This window comes from Halictus rubicundus, chromosome 15, assembly GCF_050948215.1.
Source record: "Halictus rubicundus isolate RS-2024b chromosome 15, iyHalRubi1_principal, whole genome shotgun sequence".
Lineage (NCBI taxonomy): Eukaryota > Metazoa > Arthropoda > Insecta > Hymenoptera > Halictidae > Halictus > Halictus rubicundus.
Window position 1 is genome coordinate 8,177,271 of NC_135163.1, and position 25,917 is coordinate 8,203,187.

At 43.2% G+C, this 25,917-nt stretch overlaps 1 protein-coding gene across 3 annotated transcripts in view; it reads left to right on the top strand.

Moving 5' to 3' along the window:
• LOC143361499 (uncharacterized) overlaps window positions 1–25,917 on the top strand; it is a 46,818-nt gene that overhangs the window by 2,364 nt on the left and 18,537 nt on the right. Inside the window, exon 1 of one of the 3 annotated variants that reach the window (XM_076800958.1) lies at window positions 20,710–21,214. The exons of 1 other annotated variant lie outside the window; for it this stretch is intronic. Coding sequence is in view for 1 of the 2 variants with exons in the window: in XM_076800959.1 (XP_076657074.1) it covers window positions 25,843–25,870 (28 nt within the window). In the remaining variant the exon portion in view is untranslated. Of the gene's footprint in view, window positions 1–20,709; window positions 21,215–25,196; window positions 25,871–25,917 lie in introns of those variants that run through there. One more of the 3 variants, XM_076800959.1, reaches the window with a different exon arrangement.

A 25,917-nucleotide genomic window follows, 5' to 3' on the forward strand; every position in this document is an offset into this window, starting at 1 on the left:
TTCAATAAAAACTCCCCGTAATTCCATTTATTATTCCCGCCACGTGAACGATACGTGTCGATCAAACATCAGAATAATGCGAGTGTTGGAAAGGCAACATTTATCACTTGTGTCAGCGAGGCTTCGATTACATTGTTAAACGAGAATCGAATTTTTCTAAGATGAATGTTCGACAACGTTCGCTACCATGAAGTTGTTATTTAAAAATTTATAAATGCCTCAAATGCATAGATATTCGCCTAGATTATCAAGTATTTGATCATTTAGGTATGAATTTATTCTCCGGCTCTTAAAATGTCTACGCCCGCCGCGCCGCCTCGAGAATTTGTTTGAGCATAAATCCCGGGGAAGGGTTGAAAAATCGAATGGGACTGTTCGCGGAACTTCCTCGCGGCCCTCTTAATTAGGAAACTTGGCGATTTTGTTATTCAGATGAGTCGCGCGTATATAAAAGGCTCTCTCCGGCGTTCGCTCGGGCGCGCCTCAGAGGGGGTAGTAACGGCTTAATAAATATTGATGGGGGAGGGAGGGAGGGAGGGAGGGTAACTCGAGGAATAATCGGATATTTATGTCAGCCATAAATAACGCCGCTGGCTTGGTTTCTCTGAAAACTTCGCCCCTCCTCCGACGATCCGCCACCCGATTTTATCGAGCAGTACGTTTTTCTTCGGCGGTGGGGTGGGGGGTGGTGGGGTAACAAAAAAAAAGAGAAAACGCCGCGAAAGTTTAATGTAACGAACCAATTAGAAATTGTCGCCCCGAAGTTCGGCAACGGGAGGAAAGTTGCGGGTCAGCTTTATTAGCCACCCCCTCGAGACGATACTCAGATGCAAAGTAACCCCTCGGACATCCCTCCGACAAAAGCCTTCCCCCGCTCGAGCGGAATCGGCGTCGAAACTTTCCGAACGCTATAGCAACCCAATTTCCTTTGACGCGAAGTGCCGTCGACAAGTTTCGCCACGACCGACGCCCCGGAATATTATAGAATCTCTGTGTTTGCATACCGACGGCAAATAACAAGCGCCAGGGCAGCGATCGGACTGGGCCGCCATTTTTCTCGCGAGATCGGGTCGCGAAAGTTTCTTCGACGGAAATTGCGCTGACGGCGGCCGTTTTGTCTCGGACGTACGTTTACTGTTGATGGATACACGCTGAAAGGATCGTCGTTGGTTTACAATAATCTTCGATTAATTTTGCACAAATTTTCTCTTGGAATTGTTGAGGATCCGAGATTTTTAGGGTCGTCGAGTTTTCTCGCTGTTTAGGGTCTTCGAGGGAAACTGTGTCCCGGTGTTGAGATTCCCGACTGTACTACAGTAAAGCCTCGATCTAAGCCGCAAGGAGCTACACGGTTTTAGTCAGTTCGCTTATCCCCCCCACTGGGGGGCATTATTTTGTCATAGGACTTTCACCAACTTGTTTAACACTTTGAACGCCCAACTAGAAACCCGAAAATGCCAAAAAATCAAAGTGAGTTATTTAATGAAATATAAATTGCAAAAAATTAAATGTATGATACTGAGTAATCCTGCAACTTTTCTGCATGTTACAGATCCTAATCTAGTTTAGTACAATGAATGTATGGGTGACGCGGCGACGAACGTGTCAAGGCATTTTTCTGATTAAAATGACACTAAGAACACATTCTTCTTGTGAAGCCAATAAACAAAACTGGCACTGGACAATTTTCGCTCGCAAAGGGTAAAGCAGAGCTCTGCCGTCCCGACACGGGTTCGCCCCCGCACCGAATTAATTGGCAATCGCGATAATTAGCAAACGCGGTCCAGCCGAATTTTTCGCGTCGATACGTTTGGGATTCCGTTTGAAATTAATTCGATTGGCCGCGCGGAACGCGCCTCGTCGCTGTAATGGAATATTATTGCGGCGGGTTTTCGGGATAATATTGCGACTGAAATTTGCATAAGCGAGGACCCAGTTGGGATTCGTCGATTCGCGTCGATCGTGGACACGGCAAACAAACAACCGAGTCCACGCCCTGCGGCGATTAATGATCGGTTTTTGACGAGCGCGGATCTGGAGGACAATAGCTGGTATAGCTAGTTTCTGCCTGCGGGACGATCGCCTGGGCCTGTTGCGACCCATCCGGAGGGATTATCTGTATTTACAAGGAGCCGGTACGCCACTTCGCCATCGACTGAATCCGCCCTGGACAATGCTATTGTCTGTTTTTCGAAGGAAGAGGCGCGCCGCCAGCCGCAATTGTTGGCGAGACAATAAATGGACTGGTTTATGCGTTCATTGCATTCCATGGAACGCCGCGGTGCATCCCGGTCTTTTCGGATTAGCGATTCACCTCGGACTTTGTAGGACTTCTGCGACACGCGTATTCGAAAGAATCATTTTGAACCCTTTGCACTCGGCACTATTTTAATTCTAAAACTAAATGTTTCTTTTCTGTCTTAGAATATTTTCATTTTATTCATACGAAACTGATCCGATTTCCACGTATAATATTTGAATGTTCAGTAATCTGTTACATACAAATTTTGTAAGGTAACAAATATTTTGTAATATTTCTTGTGATTTGTTTGAAATAATGCCAGAACAATTTCTGGTGGCGCTTGAGAGTCACCACTCGAGTGCAAAGGGTTAATCCTCGGTCAGGGGAGCTTTTCGAAATAGATTTTTTAAGGCAAGTCTTGTGGACATATATTAATCTTAATACAGTTCTTAATTCAAAAGCTATTTAGTTCAGTCAACAGGGAGAAATTCGGGGTTGAAAAAGTGGCGTAACGAAATGATTAAACAACCCGTTAGACTTATACAATAGTATATTTTGGCTAGAGAAAGGTTATACCATAGCAAATTTTTGCGTTGTTCGTCAGGGGGCTTCTTTGATAGCACGTCGTCGTCACGAACGCTATAAATTCTCGTTCGAGCAGTAAAGCTCGTTCATCATACGGTTACCCTGAAGTTTTGGGTACGGATTTCGGGTTTAAACGTCGTCGGGCCGGGCCGGGCCGGGCTGGGCTGGGCCGATTAGAGTCGGTCAACTTGCTCCCCGGAAACCGTGCAGAAACTTCGGCCGAATTCACGCCGGACGAATCCATCGGCTCCCGCAGGAGTTACGGGGATGGATCATCGTGAGAACGCGCCGCCAGGGAGTTATTGTTTCGCCCGTGTAATTAATCTCCGTCGGTAATTGAACGCGGCCGCGAGCCGGCCAGGACTTTCAATGACGCGACGCCGCGTTTCACGTTCGCGGATTAATAGAGATCGCGACGCTAATTTCGCCAATTTTCCGCCACTCAGGACGGGGAGACGGTATTGTTCGAGCCACGTGGAGGACTTTGATCGAATTCCTGAGAATTCCAGCGAATTCCTATGAATTCCTGTGAATTTCTGCGAATTCCCGAGAATTCCTTTTTTTTATCCCGAGGGAAATGCATTACGCATCCCCCGGTCCCCCTGGATTCCTGCGAATTCCTGCGAATTCTTGAGAATTCCTGCGAATTCCTTTCTTTTATCGCGTGGGAAATGCATTACGCATCCCCCGGTCTCCCTGAATTCCTGCGAATTCCCGAGAATTCCAGCGTATTCCTATGAATTCCTGTGAATTTCTGCGAATTCATTTTTTTTTATCGTAAGGGAAATGCATTACGCATCCCCCGGTCCCCCTGGATTCCTGCGAATTCCTGCGAATTCTTGAGAATTCCTGCGAATTCCATTCTTTTATCGTGTGGGAAACGCATTACGCATCCCCCGGTCTCCCTGGATTCCTGCGAATTCCTGAGAATTCCAGCGAATATCTATGAATTCCTGTGAATTCTTGCGAATTCCTGTGAATTCCAGTGAATTCCAGCGAATTCCTGAGAATTCCTGTGAACTCCCAGACGCATCAGGACGCGGTCCAGCGCGCTTCATGTTTCATTCACGGTCCGTTTTATTATGCAACGGGGCGGTTAGCAGGCTTGCCACGTGCTCCGCCGGATTAATTGCAATTTCCGACGCGTCGCGATAGAATCGTAATCGGGACCGTGACGAATGAAAGCGAGACTCTCTCTCTCTCTCTCTCTCTCTCTCTCTCTCTCTCTCTCTCTCTCTCTCTCTCTCTCTCTCTCTCTCTCTCTCTCTCTCTCTCTCTCTCTCTCTCTCTCTCTCTCTCTCTCTCTCTCTCTCTCTCTCTCTCTCTCTCTCGTGGCTTCTGTAAATATCGGCTTTTTCGGCCGGTTACTTAACACCGAACGAGGACAGAGGACCTATCCGCTTTATCGGTGGATTTCGCAAACAGACAGATAGAGAGAGAGAGAGAGAGAGAGAGAGAGAGAGAGAGCACGACAATGTGGCGGCCGCAAGATTAAACAACGCTCCGGAAAATTTGCTGCGCGCTCGCGTCCCACAAAAAGAACTGGGCCGGTTGTTTATTTTATTTTCGGGCACTCGATGAATACCCGGCCCCGAAGTCAGTTAATGGCAGAGTGAAAAATTGAACGGGCAGACACTCTTCAATCAGCCGAGCCTAATTGCCACGCTCGTATGTTTCGCTGAAGCTCGACGCCGCGCCGGCGATGTTTGTTTGCGAATTGCGGAATCATCTTTCCGATTTCTGGTGGGCACTCTGTGTGTGTATGCGTTCAATTAAATTCGTTCGGGGATTTGGTTTTACTAATTTAATTTAATCCTCGACGTCAAATCCATTTGATTGTAAAATTGCTGGGCCTACAGAGTTGGGAATGTTGCATCCGAATTGTATGTTTTTGGGGACCAGTTTTGGAAAATGTTGACGTATCGTTCTCAACTTATTAGAATCATTAAAGAGAGATCGAAAGAAACTTCGACGTGTGAACTGTGACGCAGACAATTTTTATTTTGCACCAAGATCCGCGGTCCAGTTGCAACGAACTGGGTCACGAAAGACCCCTTAGAGCGGGCAGACAATTACGGGAAACTGTCGTTTTACGTTCCCAAATGTGAATTCCGCTAACTATTTGTCGAACTGCTGTCGAACACTGACAAAACTATTCAGGCTTCTGTCGATGGAACTGTTCCAATGGGGTACGATCAATAATTTGTCTTTAATGTTACCGGCACAATACTGTTGTCCAGGGCTTCGTATTGTCGTGGAGGAAATAACGCGACCTCGGTGTAACGTTAATATGTAATTACGTATTGATGTAAACATATCAAATATACGAACACACTGTTTCTAGCGTGAAAAGCGTGTCGCAAGACATTATCTTTTATATCTGACAAACAGAATGCAGCAGTGTTGAACAGGCGTAAATAAGGATTAGCCGAGTTTGTTTTTCACCAGAGATGTTTGCAATCTCGGTAATTTATATCTTGATTACTTAAGCCCGGTGTCCAGTGATTAAAAGCTTGTGTGCGAACGGATTAAATTGCTAACCGAGTCACTTTCCTTCTTTGGATTGGTTTTAATCAATGCTAATCCGCTGTACACTCTGCAACTTTATCGACTGATTAGTACAATTCATGTGTCTATTTAAAAAGTTTCGTAAAAGTATCTCAATTAATATTAACTGCTATTGCACTGTAGGTAATACATTTATTTCAAAAATTTCTGGCCAGATGAATTCTTCAATTTACAATTCCACAGTGACGAGTAAAAATATTTTAATTAATATTGACTGCAATATGCATTATGTCAAAAGTTGCTGACCAGGTAGATTCGTCAATCTACATTTAAACCAACGTTGACAGCGATGATACAATAAATAAAGGCAAACATTGAAATAAAGTGGATATTGATCTAAAGTAAACAATTTTTTAACCATAAAAACAGGAGAAAAATCCATCGATAAGCTCTTCCGCACTGTTACATCAAATAGAAAACCTGTCGCCCGTCAATACACCGAAATGATAAAAAATAATCGCGCGGGATACGAGCATAAATCATCAAGATAAATTGTTGAACGATTTACAACCGAGTTTTTTTCCCCCGAACACACAGGAAGGAAACTTCCATTCTGAAACCGGGTCCGTAAAAAGTTCGATTACTCGAACGCACAAAACTGCAAAGACCGATCGATTGTTTAACAATTCTCTATTACGCGGAGATCGTTTCCCTGTCAATTACATGGCGCACTGTCGATCACAACTATCCGGACACATTCTGTGTGCACGGCAAACATTTCTTGGAAACTACAATGTAGTCCGCGAGACTTTGTTAGTTTGCGGACATTGTTTGTCGCACTTCTAGGTCGTGTGAAAAATTTCTGCGACTGTTCCGCTCAACTGACATGAGAATTCTTGCAGCCTACCAGCGAACAGCGCGTTTATAACAAGAATTTGCAAGTGAACAACGTCGGTAGAATTTCTAACAGTAACTGCAGTAACACCAAAAAAAAAAAAAAGTTTCTAGTGTTGCTGGTACTGCAACGCTATGCAGTTTCGTTTGACGTTGCCGCTGCATTTACATACACATAAATTCTACCGATGCACATTTATACGTTCGCGTCGAATGCATAATAAGAGCCACGGTCTAGATGTCAAAGGAGAAAAATTGTTTGAACGAAGACCCAGATGCAATTAACGACTGATGCGTCATTTGATCCTGGATTGTCGAGTTGATGGTTTACGTAAGAACGCATCCGCAGCCCCGCGGCCGACTGCACCAGAATCGATTGCATACCTTGATGCGCCCCGTGCGAAAATTTCTTTTTCTCCCTGTGCGCGGCCTAGCTAGCATTGCGTCCGAACCCACCCCCGCATCAACCTTGACTCCCTGACGCATTTAGATCGCTGGTTAGCTGCGTTTCTCTATTGTGCATTATGTGCATAGTCCCGCGTCGTTTACCCGCGAACGTATGGACGGACACAGCCCATGAAAAATTCAGTCCACCGCTTACAAAGTTCGCACAAAATTCCTACTTCTATAGACTTCTGTCGCCTGTCGGCCCCTTTGTACTGTCCCCCCTAAGTAGACTGCGAATCATTATGCATTCATGAGAATGACGGCCCGGTAACTTTCCAGACACCGGAAAAATCAAAGGACACTCGAATTCTTTTTGTCCTTCTCAACCCGTAAATGGAGCACCGAAAGGGACTTGAAAAAGAATATTTTCCATAAATTTTAAATATTGATTTACCATAGTAATTTGATTGTATCTGTTTCTGTTTATCCTTTGTGCTGGAGGTCGTTCGAAGGTCATGATATTGTAGGTTGCTAGTTTTGTTGTTGGCTAGTAAAATCAAAGGACACTCGAATTCTGTTTGTCCTTCTCAACCCTTAAATGGAGCACCGAAAAGGATCTAAAAAAGTATATTTTCCATAAATTTTAAATATAGATTTACCATCCTAATTATTTAATTGTATCTGTTTCTGTTTATCCTTTGTGCTGGAGGTCGTTCGAAGGTCATGATATTATAGGTTGCTAGTTTTGTTCTTGACCAGTAACATCAAAGGACACTCAAATTCTTTTTGTCCTGCTCAACCCTTAAATGGAGCACCGAAAGGGACTTAAAAAAAATATTCTCCATAAATTTTAAATATAGATTTACCATCGTAATTTGATTGTATCTGTTTCTGTTTATCCTTTGTGCTGGAGGTCGTTCGAAGGTCGTGATATTATAGGTTGCTAGTTTAGTTCTTGGCTAGTACAGTGATGATATTAAAAGTATACAATTTCATTTTTAATCTGTGCAATATAAAAATTGTGAACTATTTCTGTCTTCCAATTGTTGACAAAATGAAAATTGTATTACTTTCCCCACACAGGAGCTACGTAAATATAATTTTAGAACAATTTTAACGAGTTATATTGCAGCAATATTTCCGTATCTGAAGAATTTTCTATTTGCATACGATTCGGCCATTTTGTGAGTGCACCTATGCACCATGCGTTTCGTCCTAAATGCAGTCGATCCGCAGTCCAACGATCACGGTTGAAGGTCCGTTCTCCGGAAGAAAAAAAGAAAATACAAAAAGGCGGAATAATTTAAACCAGTCGATCACCAGCAACGATAAGAACGGAATGCGTACACAACGCAAAACAGAGATTGTCCGCCATTAATTTACGCGTTTCTGAATAATGCATGCGTCCGTGATAAAACAGGTGCCGTTCTCTTATCGGCGAGCCGTTTTTCCTGTCGATATCCTTTTGATACTTTGGCCGCCACGGTGAAAGGCAGAAAACGGCACCGTATGTCGGGCACCGCCCGCGACATTGACGCTCGATTTCACTCGATAAATAAACAACCGCTGTCCGATAAGAAAAAGAAATCGTCACGGTCCTTCGCGGCCGCACCGGTACGAACCAGACTCGCTCTGTAATTAACCCTTTCGATCGCAGCTGTCCAATGAGCCACGGATAATTGCTCCGATGAACAGCGATAAACGAACAACCCGTGGGCGGAGGGGAGAGGGGAGGGGAGGGAAATTACCATTATTATTCCCGGCCACTTGGAAACCGTGTATCGATCGGACTGGAAACAAACGACAGCCGAAAAGATTGCGAATTTTATGGTTTGGCGCTTTTGCACACGTTTGTTTATGCACATATGTCGATGAGAGAAATTCGTACCATTCGTTCCGTCGCGGAATAACGGCACCGTTTTTGAGCCATTGTTATCCGTTGATCGGACTGTTTGATCAGAAGAATTTTTATGCGTTTGCTTGTACAAATTTTTATCTCACTGAAAGTATTTTTCAATAACCACAGTGTTCTCTCGATATATGTCCGCAACACTATTCGATACTTGTCTTCTGTATACTCTTTGATCCACGCCGAACGTAGAAAAGGACAGCTCGAGTGACCTCGGTCGCCGAGGAATGTAAACATAATACCGGTCCGGTGTGTCTGTGTGAACCACCACTAATCCAATAACAGAATTTCTTTATTTTTCGTGATTTTTCTGTGGGAATTTCGCCAACGCGTTCCGTGCCATTTTTGTAATGAAAACGACACCAAATATGATATAATTCTTTGTATAGTTCTTCTTTTAAAAAATTGTCACAAGTCGGAGGAACCAAACGAGAATTTATCTCTCTCTTGGACAATTTTACTGAAAGCATTCCACCAAAAATATTTTAGTCCACGCAAATTAGAACTAATTTGCCACAATTGCAAGTCCGAGGAACTGAAGAAGAATCTATTTCTCTAACAATTTTATCAAGATGCAGAAAACGCATAAATTCCTCCCATTCTCTTGCATTCTTTCAATTCTTTTACTGTTTAACACTTTGACTGCCACCTCAAAAATTCCATAAAATCAAAGAGACTTATTTAATGAAATAAAAATTGACAACACAATTAAATGTATGATATTGAGGAGTCCTCCAACTTTCTTGCATTTTACAGATTCTAATCAAATTTGGTACAATGAAAATATAAACGTAAAAATTCATTATAAAAACTGGACAAATAATTCCGTCACACACATATGGGTGACATGGCAGTCAACGTGTTAAAGTCACCATCGCCTATTTTATTTTATAGGTGCATAAACTCGGGTACACACGACCGATTCCAGGAAGAATATTGTTCCACGTTCTATTGTTTACCAACGTTCCCATTCAAAGCAGGATTTTTCACTCAATCGAGCCCAAATCGCAGCGGCTTTGTGTCGCGAGAGCGGATCAACCAGCTCAGATGATTTGTTCGAGTTTCGGCGCTCATTTATCGCGTCGCGGCTAGGTAAATCCCGCGGATTTGATACGGACGAAGATTAACCGGATCGAGCGCGATTCTTCACGGCGACTGTTTCTGTGTCGGGACCGTGTTCCATGTATTTTCGACGTGGAACACGAGTTCGAGGCTCGGGCCGGCCAATATGCTTGATTAATATCGAGGTTAACGGTTCCGGCCGCCGCCGACGGTCTTATCGCCCGTTTGCCTACAATGTGTGTGGCGGCAGAAGTCGTATCTCGCTGCCAAAAATAATTCTACTCTTGACCGAGAGTGCTAGAAACTCGGAGACGTTGCATCGAACCTCGTTGTTTCGCGAGAATTTTGCGCTGCGCTTGCCAAATATCGTCCGTTTCGTTAACGCGACGCACAGTGCATCGATAATCTCGTTTTCCGGACGAAACTCCATTACTGGAAATTTATAGGCGACATAAAAAAATATTTCAGAGGGAAATTTCAAAATACAGTTTTCCTTCGATATAAGACGACGCCTCGGGACTCTTTCTCGACGTATTACGGATGATGGTACCCTATTCGGCTTGACATTGTTCTCAAGCCCAGAGTTTATGGGACTAGAGTAGAGTTTACTGTGCCTATATTAATTATACTTATTTCTAAAGTGTAATGAATATTCAAAATTAATTTCAATCGATATATTTTTGTGAAAGAAGTTCGTCAGTCGCTGTCAATTTTCCATAAAATAATTTATAAAGGCAACAGTTCGCATAAAGACGGTCTAAACACGAGCTCCAGAAGAACAACAAACATATTCGCGGAATTCGAGTCGAGGATTTTCGTCACGATTCAGCTAACGAACGCGAGCTTATGCAAATACACTGTTTTAAGTTCCACGGAAGAAAGCAGAGTGAGCAGAATAATTAGAGAAAATTATAATCCGGGCCGACTCGTTTCGAATTGCATCTGCCCCGTTCGCATAACGCGAGACAACGAGCGTTCACGGGAGAATGATTCGCGAAGAGTATCAAAGTAAGCGGCTCGATCGATCTGTGTGAGAAAAATTGCCGGAGCTTTGAGTTTCCCGTCGAATTCACAGAGCTTATAGTTCGTCCCAATTCGTGCGGCGTCGCAGGCCGGTCAATTTCCCCCAAAAAACGTGGACAAAATTCGTATCTCTCAGAAATGTATTCTTGTAAATTCCTGCAGAATTTTTAATAATCAAAACATTTTCTTTCCGGTAAAATCAAAATTCTCAATTTTTCCTGTGGACTCTTTACACAGGGACTGAAATAAGTGGTACTAGAAATCTTTGTGCAAATTTATTCGTGTTCAAAAAAATTATTTGTTGTCTATATCAGGGGATCTACTGTGTTTCGAAGAAACCAGAAATCTTAAATCTTTTCAAATATTTTTTGGCAGCTCGGAAGAACATTCTCTAAAAGTCTACCGATAAAATTAGTTAAAAGTACCGAATTCAAAGCTGCCTTTTGTCCAATTTTATGTACGTTTTCGGGGAAATTGATCACCGCGCGTCGGCCATGTTTGGAACCACCCTCCGCAATGGAAAACAACATAATCTCACGCGTGAGTTACAGCCCTCCGGCCCGCCGTCACCCCCAGCAACGAAATATCCTCGAATTTATTCCGAATGATAAATCCGGCGCCGGTTGTGTCAAGCTTCCAGCAGTTTTACTACTTGTTGAACCGTGCCCGTGTTAAAATCCCGTCGAGAGGATCCTCCTCTGCTTTCACTCTTTTCAAAGTTTAGCTACCCGCGCGATGATACTTCGCGCGCGGCGAACAGGCTCGGCACGGCAGTAAAGATTGTTTGGCGAACGAGAAATTCCTCCGGGAACCCCGACGTGGTACACCGGGTTCGTTCGAGGACATTGTGAGCCAGCCACCATATTGGTTGCTGAATTTTTCAATCTGAAATACAGAGAACAGGCGAGAAAAAATTGTTTCCTTGCAAATTCTCCGACGGTGAAACACAGAAAACAACCTAGTAATTCTAGGTCTTCTGAAAAATGTACAGTGAGTGCTCGATTTATGTCAACAACACGGGTCTTGCCAGTGCCTAGTATCGTGCAGGAGACATACCCGAGTTATGTTTACACTCGAGGCCTCTCGAGCTGCGCCTCGAGGGGCACTCCCCGCGGTAGTGGGGACAATTCCGCGACGTTTATCGTCGAGGCCTCGGCGACATATATAGAGAAATCATTTGTATTTCCCATTTTAAGGGTTAAAAGCATTCAGTTCCAAATTAAAACGTGGATTAGTTTGAGGCAACGTTATAATTATATTTGTTTATATTGATGAGATCAACAGGGACGAATAAAAATTCGGGACCGGTTTAGATCGGACAGTTTACACTTGAGGATTAGAAGAGAGTGATTGCGCGCGAAGATCTATAATCGAACGAACATCTATAATCAAACGAACATATCTCCGCTGCGAAAAGAAGCCGTCCCGAGGCAATGGCGTTTTCATGCGGTCGTTAAAGGGGTCGATTACACCGTTGAGGAGGATCTCGGTTGATGATCGTCGGCGTGAAAAATTGGAGAGTCATTCGTCGGGGCTCGAATCGGTCGTCGGCGGAGCTGCTCGCAGCCGGGAACTGAAAATAGAATGTAATTGCGCGGAGGCATTGTGAAGCAACGGGTGGTAAGTTCGCCCGAAGGCCGAGCAAGCCAGAACCACGGAATGCGGAGAGACACACGCACCTACATTTGCAATGTTTCCTTTTCTCTCTCTCTCTCTCTCTCTTTCTCCCTTTCCTCCGCCCTCTGCCACCCCCGCGGAAACATTTCCGCGTTAGGCTCGGATTCGTGGCACGCGGTGACGCAGAAATTGATCGAAGCCAGTTTCGCAACAGAGAGCCGCCACATTATATCGATTCGACTGCACTTACCTGTGTGTGTGTGTGTGTGTGTGTGTGTGTGTGTGTGTGACTCCTGCGAAAACAAATCGAATTCTGTTTGCACTTTCGCGAACGCCCCCGGCAAGCCTTTGACGCGAGCCGACGCGACGTGGTCGAGCCCGGAATATTTTTCTCGTGAATAGAAGAAGTTATGATTTTGGGAATTTCGGGTTACATTCCGTGATCCTTCAGCTGTTTAACGCCGTTCGTAAAAATTGAAAATGTTTATTGTGATCGACAAGCTTTCTTTGTACAGTGAATTCTCTGTATATGTCGCCGAGGCATGGGCGATAAATGTCGCGGGACTATCCCCACTACCGCGGGGTGTGGGGGTCCAAAGCTCGAGAGACCTCGGTCGCCGAGGAGTGTAACATAACACAGGTCAGGTGTGTCTGTGTGGACCACTACTAGTTCACTAACAAAACTTTATTTTTCATGATTTTTTCACGGGACTTTCGCCAACACATTCCCGGCATTTTTCTACTGAAAGTGACACGAAATACGGTACAATTCCGATGACATTTTCTCGTGCGCGATAGCGAAATTCGCAAATCTTCCACGATGCAGAAATTTATGCAGCAGCCGCATAAAGTGTCGCAGCCGAACACGTCCGCAAAATTGCAAAAAGGGGAGAACTTTTTTGGCCGAGCCGACAGTAATTCGTTACTGTCACCGTCCTCGTCGTCGTTGTCGTCGTCGATGGTAGTTTTTTTTTCTCCCGAAGAAGAACCGACTCGAATTTATCCCCGCTCTGTTTCATAATCTATCGAGGCCACTATCGAAACTTCGCCAGTTCATCTCCCGCGGTACAAACCGACTTTTTTTCCGGACGATGATGTCGCGGAACTTCCACGAGATTCCATGCATTCATTGATTTCCCGATAGACGGGGGAAACTTTCCGACTCCCCTGGAAACCGTGCGAGTATCAAAGGACACGTGTCCTTCCGTGGTTCGCGAAGGATTCTTCGCGTTTCGACGAATCGTAACCGATATCGCGAACACTCGATCCCAAGTCGCGACTTGAAACGAAAATACGACGTCCCTTAAGCGGGGACATCAGCACGTTATTGGAAAACGTCCGCGGGACCAAGTCAGCACAGTTCTCGCGGCCTCGATTCGCATGAATTCCATAAAAAGATATTCCATTTCGCTTGACGTTCATGTGAGTGCAGTATTGAAGCTATTTTTCCGGGCCGCGGTGTCGGCAGATCGAGACTTGTTCCCCCACTCTAACTTCCCCCACCACCGGCGCTATTCCCCTCGCTTCCCCCACTACCGGGTCACGTGACGCGTTTCGGCTCCGTCGCGCATGCTCCGGCACTGACAGAGAGGGGGTAGTTCCCCTCGATTCGTGCTCCCTCCCCTCATCTGGCGACACTGGTGGGGGTTGTTCAATTTTTCTTAAATCTATTAATCGCATTGATGTATTTTTTCGAGGTAATTTGGAGGGGATTGCTCAAATAAAATTTAGATAGTAAATGAGCACGCTCAACAGTCCGTTCCGGCCAGTTAAAAAATGATTACGCTAGCTCTCGAGGCAAGGGATTTGCTAAAATGATTTGTGTTCACTGTGCCGCGACACCATTATCTCTGACCATAATTATCTCGGTGATTTACGCTTGCGGCACAGGGGTGTGAAGTGAATTTCATCTCTTTCATCGTATAAATGATTACACCGGTTGGTTGTTATCATTTTCACGTTCTCACGTCGGAAGAATTGATCGTATGGAGGATTATTTTAAAGGGTGCATCGTGGTTCATTTAAAATCTGATTGGACCACGAGCCAGGCACGGTTCCAGCATGACAATTAAGAGCATTTGCATAGCTCTACGACGGTCGGGAAATAATTAAACATTCTTGTACACCGGCAGGAGAGAAGAATTAACTGGGAACGAAAAAGGGAGCCGTAATTTACAATTTTTCTATCAACTTGTTTCGCACAATTGAACCAATTAAAATTGCCTTCATGATCCTGCAACTTCGTCGTTAGCGTGTAATCCGACACTAATCACACTATAAGCGTACCTGACGAGTAAACGTAGAAGTATGTTGAAAGATTTTGTTCACTTCGAGATGATTATTATCGAAAATTTCTTAATGATTAGACGAGCAAGATATGGGAGTCGCATAAATTATTCTAGCGGACTGGTTTATGTCCGGAACCGATTGCAGTTATTTTTACGCGATCGTTACCGGCAGTTTTATTGGCGTGGTCAGACTAATTGCGTGAACCGTAATGGCGGTTCAGCGACCTCGTTAACTCGGCCAGCGTGGTGCGTGACGAAATGAACGATAAACGGTGTTGAACCGTGCTCTTGAACTTCGGGTTCAAGTTTACGGTCCCCGCCCCACTTCCGCCGCGCCGGAAACTTCGTTGTAGAACCACGTTCAACCGGAAATTGCAACGCGTGCCGCGGAAAAGCTCACCCCCCGTTGCATCGTTGCAGTTACGGCGGCAGCTGTTCGGAAAAATTGCGCACCGAAAGAAAATGGCTGACGGCGGAGGGTCGCAGAAACTCCCGGGCCCCATAAAAATAATGTTCAATATTTATTTTTTAATACCCTCGAATAATCGGAAAAGTGCACGATTTAGGACAGCCTGGAAAACTCCGTTCGATTTTCACCGATTTCATTTCACACTGCAACTACAGGGTCCCTCAAAATGATATATTATATCAATTAGTAGACTGCGGATTTGATGCATTTATGACAAAAATGGGTAAGCACAATTTAAAGGACATACTAAAAATATTTAAGGTCACCAGCGTATTGGTTTTAGCTTAATAAAATAATTAAAAGAAGAAATGTTTATTTCGCTCCCGGGTCTCGCAATCAATGCAATTTTTTATTTTGCATAAAGATCCGCAGTCTAACAATTAAGTGGATTAAGTCGTCGAAGTGGAAGTACAGGAACAAAAATGGATTAATTGAACAATAATGCGCGACGCGTTTACGGTCTACAAAATCAATTACATGCAGAACGTGGAACAGAAAATGGCGTCTCAAGCTTCGCTGAATTAATTTCCCTAAATACACAAAAAAGGAAGTCGAGTTGCATGGACGAAGGCAATCAAGTGTAATGTAACCGTGCTTTGAAAATCTTGATACAGACGTATCGACGCTTCATGGTCATCGCATGATGCATACGAATTAGTTCCTAGTCTGCCGAAGAAATCGATGATAGGAACCAAACGGACTCTGTTGTCGAGGCCGCGCTGTTGTTCGTAACAGCTTCAAAACAAGCCTATAAATAAACACTGAATATTTCAAACATGCGCATACACAAAAATATTAAATATTTAGAAATAATTAAACGTTGCTGTAAATGCATAAAATCCACCGTGTAATTAGATTCAGTACAGTGTCTCGCGCAATCCTGCTGGAGATAGCGTTTTTCATTAGAATAGTGAAGATCCACCGCAAAAAAAAGCAGAATCAGAGAGAGATAGAGCTAATCGAAGAAGATCGTTCCGCAGTGGAACTCTCGCAGCGACGGCGGCGGCCATTAAGGAGATTAACGAAGTCGTTCCGTTTCGATAAGCCCGTGTAGATCAAGGCCCATCGATCGTCGTGACATTGCAAGATCGATGGCGCGTATCGCTGATTTCGTGGGCTCGCCGATATGCTTTTCGCTCTTCCACGGTGTCCGGTCCCTCTAACATCCACCTTGAGGTATTCATAGCTTTGTCGCATCGCCAGCAACGGCGATCATGCGTGCGCGGCTCACTTTCGTCTCTCGGTGACGAATGCCAAGAATAATCTAGTCGGTTGTATCGCGTAAATAATCGCACGATCATCCGTCTTCCTGTCCCGGAAAAATCATTCTTCTTCTGCTTGTTTACGAACTATTTTCACTATTCAAACACTTTATCAAAACTCCCAATTTTAAAACTCTTTGCAACCCTGGGAAAATAAAATTAAGAAATTACCATATTAGACAATTTTCGCACAACCTAAAATACCTTCAACTTTAAAGAGGACTCTTTGCAATTCTGGGAAAATAAAATTAAGAATTTACCATAGTAAACAATATTCCAACAACCTAAAATACTTTCAAATTTAAAAGAGGACTCTTTGCAATCCTGGGAAAATAAAATTAAGAAATTACCATAGTAAACAATATTCCAACAACCTAAAATACTTTCAAATTTAAAAGAGGACTCTTTGCAATCCTGGGAAAATAAAATTAAGAAATTACCATATTAAACAATATTCCAACAACCTAAAATACTTTCAAATTTAAAAGAGGACCCTTTGCAACCCTGGGAAAATAACATTAAGAAATTACCATAGTAAACAATATTCCAACAACCTAAAATACTTTCAAATTTAAAAGAGGACCCTTTGCAACCCTGGGAAAATAAAATTAAGAAATTACCATATTAGACAATTTTCGCACAACCCAAAATACCTTCAACTTTAAAAGAGGACTCTGCAACACTGAGAAAATAAAATTAAAAAATTACCATATTAAACAATATTCCACCAACCCAAAATACTTTCAAATTTAAAAGAGGACCCTTTGCAACCCTGGGAAAATAAAATTAAGAAATTACCATATTAGACAATTTTCGCACAACCCAAAATACCTTCAACTTTAAAAGAGGACTCTGCAACCCTGGGAAAATAAAATTAAAAAATTACCATATTAAACAATATTCCACCAACCCAAAATACCTTCAACTTTAAAAGAGGACTCTTTGCAACCCTGTAACAGAAACTAAGAAATTACCGTGTTAATTTTCCCACAAAATAGTTAAAACAGAGTTCTCTAAAACATGTATCGAATATTCCAGCTTGGGAAATCAGGGCTAGTTTGTCGTCGCATACCTTCGCATCGATTATGCGATGCAGAAGGGGGTGAGGGGGGGGGGGACTTTATGGACAACGAGTTAGTAGTTTCTGGGGAGAGTGGGAGGGGCGTCTGAGGGCTCGTTAATTGGAAATTTCGTGGAAACGAGCGGCGAGAAAAAGAGTGGAGTAACAGTTGCCGGGGAATAGTTTTGCGAGAAATATGAAGGGGGCACGTGTTCGAGGCTGCTCGGCTAGTTACGAATAAGGGCGCGTTGCTCGTTAGAGGCTCGCAGTAGAATACGCCAGCAGTAGTCGGACAGTGGCGCGGACAGAAACTTCTCGGCCCCGCGGAAGATGATACTCGACCGTTGCTGAATGGGACTAATCAAACAGCAACTGGAATTTTTCTCCATTTCGGCTTTTTTCTCGCCGCGTCCACCTTCGCTTATTATCTCGACTGCAATTCTATTGTCTTTGACGTTTTAGCAAATCATTAAATCACTTGACAATCGTATATAGGTGACGGAATTATTTACACATATTTAAATATTAATTTTTCACTGAAATATTCACTCTACAAAATTTACTTGCTGTGTGCAATATACAAGAAGGTCGAAAGATTTCTCACTATAATACTTTTTGACTTTTCAATTTCGTGTTTCATTGAACAAATTATTTTGGTAATTCCTTGAGCTGAATATAGAGAAATGTCACGATTGTTAGTATTTCTTCTATGCGCACGTGCTATAAACGCATAAATCCGGTTATGTTGTATTATTGTGCCAAGTCCAACCGTAAAATTTTGTACTATAATATTAAATCGCATAAAGTCCGAGCAAGCGAGTCGCTTTAGGGGACACTGAAAATCAACCTCGTTCGCTGCCGGGTCGAGACATAATTTTCGAAATTTCGGCGAAGACAAATTAGAGCGTTGTCGTGTCCGTCTTTATAACCGAATTTGTTTTGACAATATCGAAGCTAAGATGGCGCGGTGAAATGTGCGTCCGAGATTCAAAACGCAATTTAACGCGGCTCCATCCTGAGTCCACGTCCAAGCCCGGCGATTATCGCCGGTGAAAAATGGCCGCCGTAAACGTCGAAATACGTTTCGAACGGCGAACGTATCTCACCATACGCGAGCGCAAAACCTGAAAAATAACCCCGGCTACACAAGATTTACGTAACTCATTGCGTTTATTGTACTTAGAATTTCTTTGGAAGTGACGGATGACGTCTGTCCGCTGAATACCTGGGAGGGACGTTATGTCTTCGTCTATTGTGTCTGCTATTTCGAGTACAACGCGATCACGTGAATCACGGGATCTACTGAAATCGACGATCATTGATCCTGTGTGTAGGACCTCTTACTATTTCTTACAACTCTGTTAAATGGACAGTAAATTTTTAGCGTCCCTTTTACGTCTCTCGGTGATTTTTCCTGAAATTTTTCGGGAACTGTCAATTCGGCAATTTTTAACAATGTTATTACAGAGCGGATATAGTTAAAAAATTTTGTGCATGTAATTGAATATCAAGACTGTGCTACAAAAAAATTTCGAGTCAACAGGAAGACAATAAGGGTGTGAAGAAAATAATCAAAATTGGGCTCCCATGTAGAGGGTTAATTTTGCTAAAACTGGGAGTCGACAATTGTTCAATTTTTAACAATGTTATTACAGAGCGGATATTGTTAAAAAATCGTGTGCATGTAATTGAATATCCAGACTATGCTACAAAAAAATTTCGAGTCAACACGAAGACAGTAAGGGAGTGAAAAAAATAATCAAAATTGGGCTCCCATGTAGAGGGTTAATTTTGCTAAAACTGCGAGCCGACAATTGTTCAATTTTTACCAATGTTATTACAGAGCGGATATAGTTAAAAAATTTTGTGCATGTAATTGAATATCAAGACTGTGCTACAAAAAAATTTCGAGTCATCACGAAGACAATAAGGGTGTGAAGAAAATAATCAAAGTTGGGCTCCCATGTAGAATGTTAATTTTGCTAAAACTGGGAGCTTAAAAATGTTATTACGGGAGGGACGTCAATAAAAATTTGTGTACATGCAAGGTAATATTAACGCTAGAGTATAAACAAATTTCGAGTCAAACACTACAAGGGTGTAAAAATAATTCTGTAAACGGAGGTCCCGTATAGAAATTTTGCTAAAACTAGAACGGGTTTCAAAAATTAATTTAATTTACAACTAAGTGCAAATGAAAAACAGCAAAACTCAAACACTTTTCCGGTACCGCCGTCGATGACAAATTTCCCCAGCAAATGGTCAAGCGAATTACGACCACTCGGGCCGCTTCCGTGAAATATTTTCGAAAATCGGTAAAAATCGATGACAATTTGTGCGAACAAAACCAGCCATCGATTTCTGGTGACGTGTACCATTCGGACAGTCGTCGGCACGCTTTCCGCGTGTGCATCACGGTCGATCCGCGAGAACTTTCCGCGTGAAAAATGACGGCGCGTCGATCCCTTTCCCGCGGAATTTACGACGACCGACGGGGCCGCCATAATTCAATCCGTCGCGGTTTCGTCCGCGAACAGAAATGAAAAAGTCGACGTTGATGGCACGCACGCCACGCCAAAAAATCATCCCTCTGTCCTCCCGAGTTTTTTTTTCGGGCAGCTTCGTTCCGGATTTCGATCTTGGATTCGCGGGTCATCGAGCATGATCGGGACACAGAAAAGAAATCTTTCGTCTCGAGGAATTCGAGTAGCGGTCGCCAACTTGGCAACGACTTTCTCCGCGATAAAGAATGACGGATGGCGCACGGATTGCCCATTTATACGTTGCGCATCTCGGGAACGCTATACCGTCCGAAATCCTACGATGACAGAATTTATGGTCGTATTCCGAAGCACTCTGTGATTTTTCTCAGAACTTCATATTTATTTAACCCTTAGCACTCGAATGGCGACTGTAAGGCACCACTAGAAATTGCTGTATCGTTATTCGAAATATTTTTTGCATTATTAAATTTGTTTGTATTTAATGAATTACTGAACATTTCGGTATTGTACGAGTAAATTGCACCATTTTTATATGTATAACATGAAAAATATATATATATATAGAGGGAAAATATTCTGGGTCGGAAGAAATGTTTGGTTTTGGAGTTAAAATAGCTTCGAGTGCAAGGGGTTAAATGGTTAAGACGTGATCTTGGTATGTATTAAATTTTTGGAGGGCCTCCGACATTTCTTTTTTTCTTAATGGGAGGTCGTATCAATTTTGCGATATTTTCAAAACCGAAGAACAATCATTCGCTTCAATGATGCTCGATCGTGCGTCGACGCGTCCACAAAAATGGCCAAAATATTCGCGCAACAGGCCCGGCGCGCCCCACCCCCGACTCGTGCAGGCGCCCCAGGTGGCCACGATCCTGGCATGCGTCGCGACGCCTCGTGCACGCGAGCCAGTGCCAATCGGTCGTTCGAAAAGAGCGCCGGCAGTTCGATCGTTGAACGCGGACGTGGCTGGCCAGATCGAAGCTCCTGAAGAGAGACCAGGCTCCGAAAAGGACAATCTCCAAACTTGAAGGTTCCGAAGCTCTGGACGAGCTTTCTCTGATAGCTACCACCAAACCCCAGAGCCACCAACCTCTAGCAAGTGACTCGGGCACCCTGGCCAGGTGAAGCGGCTAGCGGGGGGGCCACGTGTGCGATCGATCGATCGTCCGGATCGAGGCCGGATGCACGGGGTGAATCAAACCCTCAGACTCGCAGGAGACAACAGGGTCGGCCAGGTTGGCCTTGGATAAGCTCGCGCGCGACACACATCACCGTCGCCCGTGAATATTTCACCGTGGCCTATCGATCTAGCCTAACGGAAGCACGTGTGCGTCTCGCGATACCTGAACGCGACACCTGAGCTGCAACCGAGCGGACATCGCTGCGGGACCGTCCGTTCATCAGGTACTCATCCTCAGGTACACCGTCAGGACACTGGTCGTCTGCCACACACACACACACACGTCACAGAGATCCTTCCCCGGTGACCTAATCGCGTTGTTACACGTCGATATGTGCCGTCTTGTCCCGTGTCTCGCTACCTGTGAACTTGTGACAACGTGCCGCCTTTAGATCACCCAAGCCCGATGACTAGTGTACAACCTGGACCCTCTTATCTCCCTGTTTAAACACCTGGATTGATTGTTGTTGTCGGTGTGGGGGGATCGACGGGACTAACGCTTCGGATCGATCGTGTGGAGTGTCGGCTCTGTGTGTGTTGGTGTGGTTGTTTGACGCTGGTGGTTCATTGTGTTGTTTCGGGGGTTTCTGGGATTTCTTGGGTGTTAGAGGTTGGGATGGGTGTGAGGGGGCTGCTTTCTCAGGGGTTGAAGTCACTGATGTTTTAAGGGGATGAAGAAAGAGATGAGTTGGAAGATTAGGGAAGATGGGGTTGATCGATGAGAGGGGCGAGAGTGAGCACTGTTATGAGAATTTGAGAGTTGTGGTCTACAAATGCCTAATCTACAGACTCCCCCCATAGGCTGATAGGCTGTGCTAGTCTGTGTGCACTTGCTAGATTGAAAAAATTGCAGAACATAGGTTTTGTTGTGTTGTACTATATTGCTTTCTCTGGAGTTTGAAACTTAGTGTAATAGCAAATTTTACTGGTTCTTAGATTGTCATATTTAACCGTTTTATAGACAGTAATGTTTAACTATTTTATAGATTTTATAAATTGTAATATTTGACTATTTTATAGATTTTATAAATTGTAATATTTGACTATTTTATAGATTTTATAAATTGTAATATTTGACTATTTTATACATTTTATAAATTGTAATATTTGACTATTTTATACGTTGTCATACGTGACTGTTGTTAGATTATCACATGTGAATATTTTATAGATTGTCGTGTATGAATATTTTATAGATCGTCATATTCTAGTACTGTACTTTATAGTAGAAGCATTACTCTGTAAATGTACATACTAGTCGGTATAGTAATGATTGTGTAGTAACTACTCGTACAGTAATTTGTAAAGTTTTATTCACAGTGTTCACCGTACAGTGTGTTGTTCACAGTCGGTCAAACTGCGACAAGTGAATTGTATAGATTCATTGAAAACCTGGTTCAGTAAAAGTTTAAACATAATACGATTGCATGATTCTCGACGCGCAACCAGCCGCCTACGTCGCGGGGAATATTTACACGACGGCCTTCTTCTTTTCCTAATCGTTCTGGTATAATTTGGCAGCGTTTGTCATCGATGACTGCCGTGCCAGTACCCTTGTTCATCAATAACACGCCTCCCACGTCTTATTTTGTCATCAGCGTAACCAGAGACTATTTTTATTTTCGTACGGTTTTTGCCACACGGTTTCGTCCAAAGTAACATTCACCTGCAATTTTGTCGATTCTAATTTATTCTCTAATCTCTCAAAAATGTCCAAATATGAATCTCTGAAATAATCTAAAAGTTCTCCCTGGGAATGTAAACATTTCTATATCCTTCCCTGTATAATTTACACGATTCGAAACAATTATTATTCACAGAAAAAGAAAATTATTCAAAAATAAAATTTCTTCGTTTTCCATAAAATCTAGTTGGAAAATTCGTCGACTATGCACGGTTGCTATGGCACAAGAATTGGCTGGCTTGTCTGACCAAGACTCGCTGATTCCACTTCCTATAATACATGGGAACCAGTCGAATTTTCGAACTCAATTTTCTCAAAAATGAAACCTCGTAGGTAACCATTTTATTCTTTCCTTCTTCAACTTACTCTGGCACATGCCATGATTTACGAAACACAGCCGTATAATAATTCCGTGTAATTGTAAATTATACAGATATACTGTTGTATTTTTAGAGGCAGCTTTCAGGAATTAACGTCGCTGCAATTTATGCCACGACAGTAAAACTCGTTCCCAGTAAATTTTCGTCGGTCTTTAATTATTTTCCGCGAAATGGCCCTCGTATTATTTTCAAATTATCTTTCCCGGCGTTTATTATAATTAGCTGGACGTTGATACAATTAATTGCCTTTCGAACGGTGCTATTAAACCAGCACAAACGTACTATCTTAGTAACATACATTTTTAGAATATTGCACGATGAATAACGATGTAATATCGCCCAGAGAAAAATTTCATTTTATCCTCAATTGCACCGTACGAAAAATTATAAAAATGATCGTTCAATAATTCTCTACTTAAAGACTGGACTATTCAATTTTAAAATAGTCTACTAACTCTTAGCAAAAAAAAGTAAATCAGCGTACCCGATAGAACAACTCAGCCTGTATAAAAGTCCTCGTTATTAATTACAAGAAAATGGGGTAACATAAAAATTTCTTCTCTCAACAATATCGGGAGGTTGTAGACAATGTACCAGCAATGTTAAATTCATCTCACGTTTCTTCATCCGCAGCCTAATCATCGGTGACTGCAACGTCTCCGAGGTCCTCTAGCGTGTTTCACGAAATAAAATCACCAGTGGTAGAGCAACGGAGATCGCACAATGATCGATTCTAACAGTGTTCGCAAACCGTAACGATGTTGGTAACCGCGTCCTGTGTGTTGTCCTGTGTCGCTTACTGTGTGCTTCCGTTCGAGCAACCGGAAACGAAGACTCCGACGTTCTTCCCGCGCCGATTCTAATCGGGAGGAGCGCGGTTTTTGCGGATCGGCGGCAGGCTCGTAACTTCCTGGTCCCTGTCGCCTAACGACTCGCCGCGGTTTTGCCTCGCAAATCACACCAAGGACGATTACCGTCGCGAACGTAACGCGCGCCGAGAGATAACGCGCTCCGAGACTTATCGAACTCGCTCCGCTTGCGACCGACGTGAATTAATTCGGACGTTGTTCGGGACCTGTCTCCGTTGGTTAGCTGCACAGGTGGGGGGGAAAGGCGTTACAGCTCCCGCTTTTCCATCCCTTAATCTGTGGGGTGAGTTCAGGCGCGCCCCGGTGTTCCCTGCACAGTTGTCAAGCTGCGTTTACAAAGCAGCCTGTGGACTCGGTTTAATTAACACATCGCGGACGCTGTGCTTCTTTGACGATGGAACTGGGAGATGGCAGTCTTAGCTGTGTTGCGTATAGAGTTCTTGTTCTTATTTTTGAGCTGGCAAGCCGGTCGATTGGCCAAAAAGTTTGTTTACAGTGTCGGGTTACTTGGATCTTACCTATCTGATGTATTTGGCTCTAGTGATTAACTGTTAATAGATTTTTTGACGATTCAGTGTTAAATAGCTGGAAGGTTAACTTTGTTAAGACCAGGAACCGTCGATTGGGCAATTTTTTACGACACTATCACGGCGAGGACGTCAATAAAAATTTTTGTACATGCGACTGAATATTGAAAATAACATATGAAAAAATTTCGAACCAAAACGAGAACTACAAGGGTGTCAAAAAAATAATCAAAATTGGCCTGCCATGTAGAAAGTCAATTTCGCTAAGGTATTTCGCGATACCAATTGAACAATTAATTTAACAACATTATTATCAATGGAAGTCATTGAAATTTTTTGTACGTACATTTGAATGTCACAACTGAACTATACAAAAATTTCGAACCAAGACAAGTACTACAAGGGTGCAAAAAAATAATCAAAACTGGCCTCCCATGTAGAAAGTCAATTTCGCTAAGGTATTTCGCGATACCAATTGAACAATTAATTTAACAACATTATTATCAATGGAAGTCATTGAAACTTTTTCTACATACAATTGAATATCACAACTGTACTATAAAAAAATTTCGAACCAAGACAAGAACTACAAGGGTGCAAAAAAAATAATCAAAATTGACCTCCCCTATATAGAAAGACAATTTAGCTAAGCCGCAACATCAATTGAAAAATCTATTTAACAACGTTATTACCGAAAGGACGTCGTTGAAATTTTTTGTCCGTACAATTGAACGTGTCACAACTGTGCTATAAAAAATTTCGGACGAAAACGTTGAGCAGAAGATTGTAAGAAAACTGACCAAAGTCGAGTATCGACGTAGAAAGGTCAAGGGTTGCAGTTAGTGGCTCGCTGGAACGATCGGCTCGTTAAACCGAACTAGAACCGAGTGCTGTCATTCGAGGGTTGTTTTCTGGTATCGGATACCATTCTATTCGGGCGCAGTCGGTATTAATTTATGATCCGTTGAAAGCAGGGGGATTGGGATTTATCGCAAAGGCCGCGGGGGCGATTCGGTGTTGGGGTTTGTTCGCGGTTTTACGGGCTGCGCGGTGGACGGCGACCGTTGCCGTGACAAGATAGTCCTTGCGGCTGCGGCAGATCAATCGAGAGTCTCGACTATTAAAGTCGGTGTCGTCGGATCGAGCGAACACAGTCCTCCGTGACGTAGAGGCGGCCGAGTGTCGCGGAACCGCCGCGAAAATTCGAATTTCCTGCGAAATAACGTCCAGTGCTCTAAACTTTCCGAAACTCCTGCGCCGCGCACGTTCCCGTCGATCCTCGATCATTCAAATTTGTTTCAACTTGAAGTTTTAGTCTCCAAGAAATCGAGTGTCTTCAAATCTTTTGATAATTAAAAAGTGTTCCTCGAATCCCGGGCTTCGAAAGAGAGGATGTACATGAGAGTGTTTATGCGAAAAGGTGCAGGCATTTATTTTGTGTACAATTTTTGTGTGAAGTATATTGAC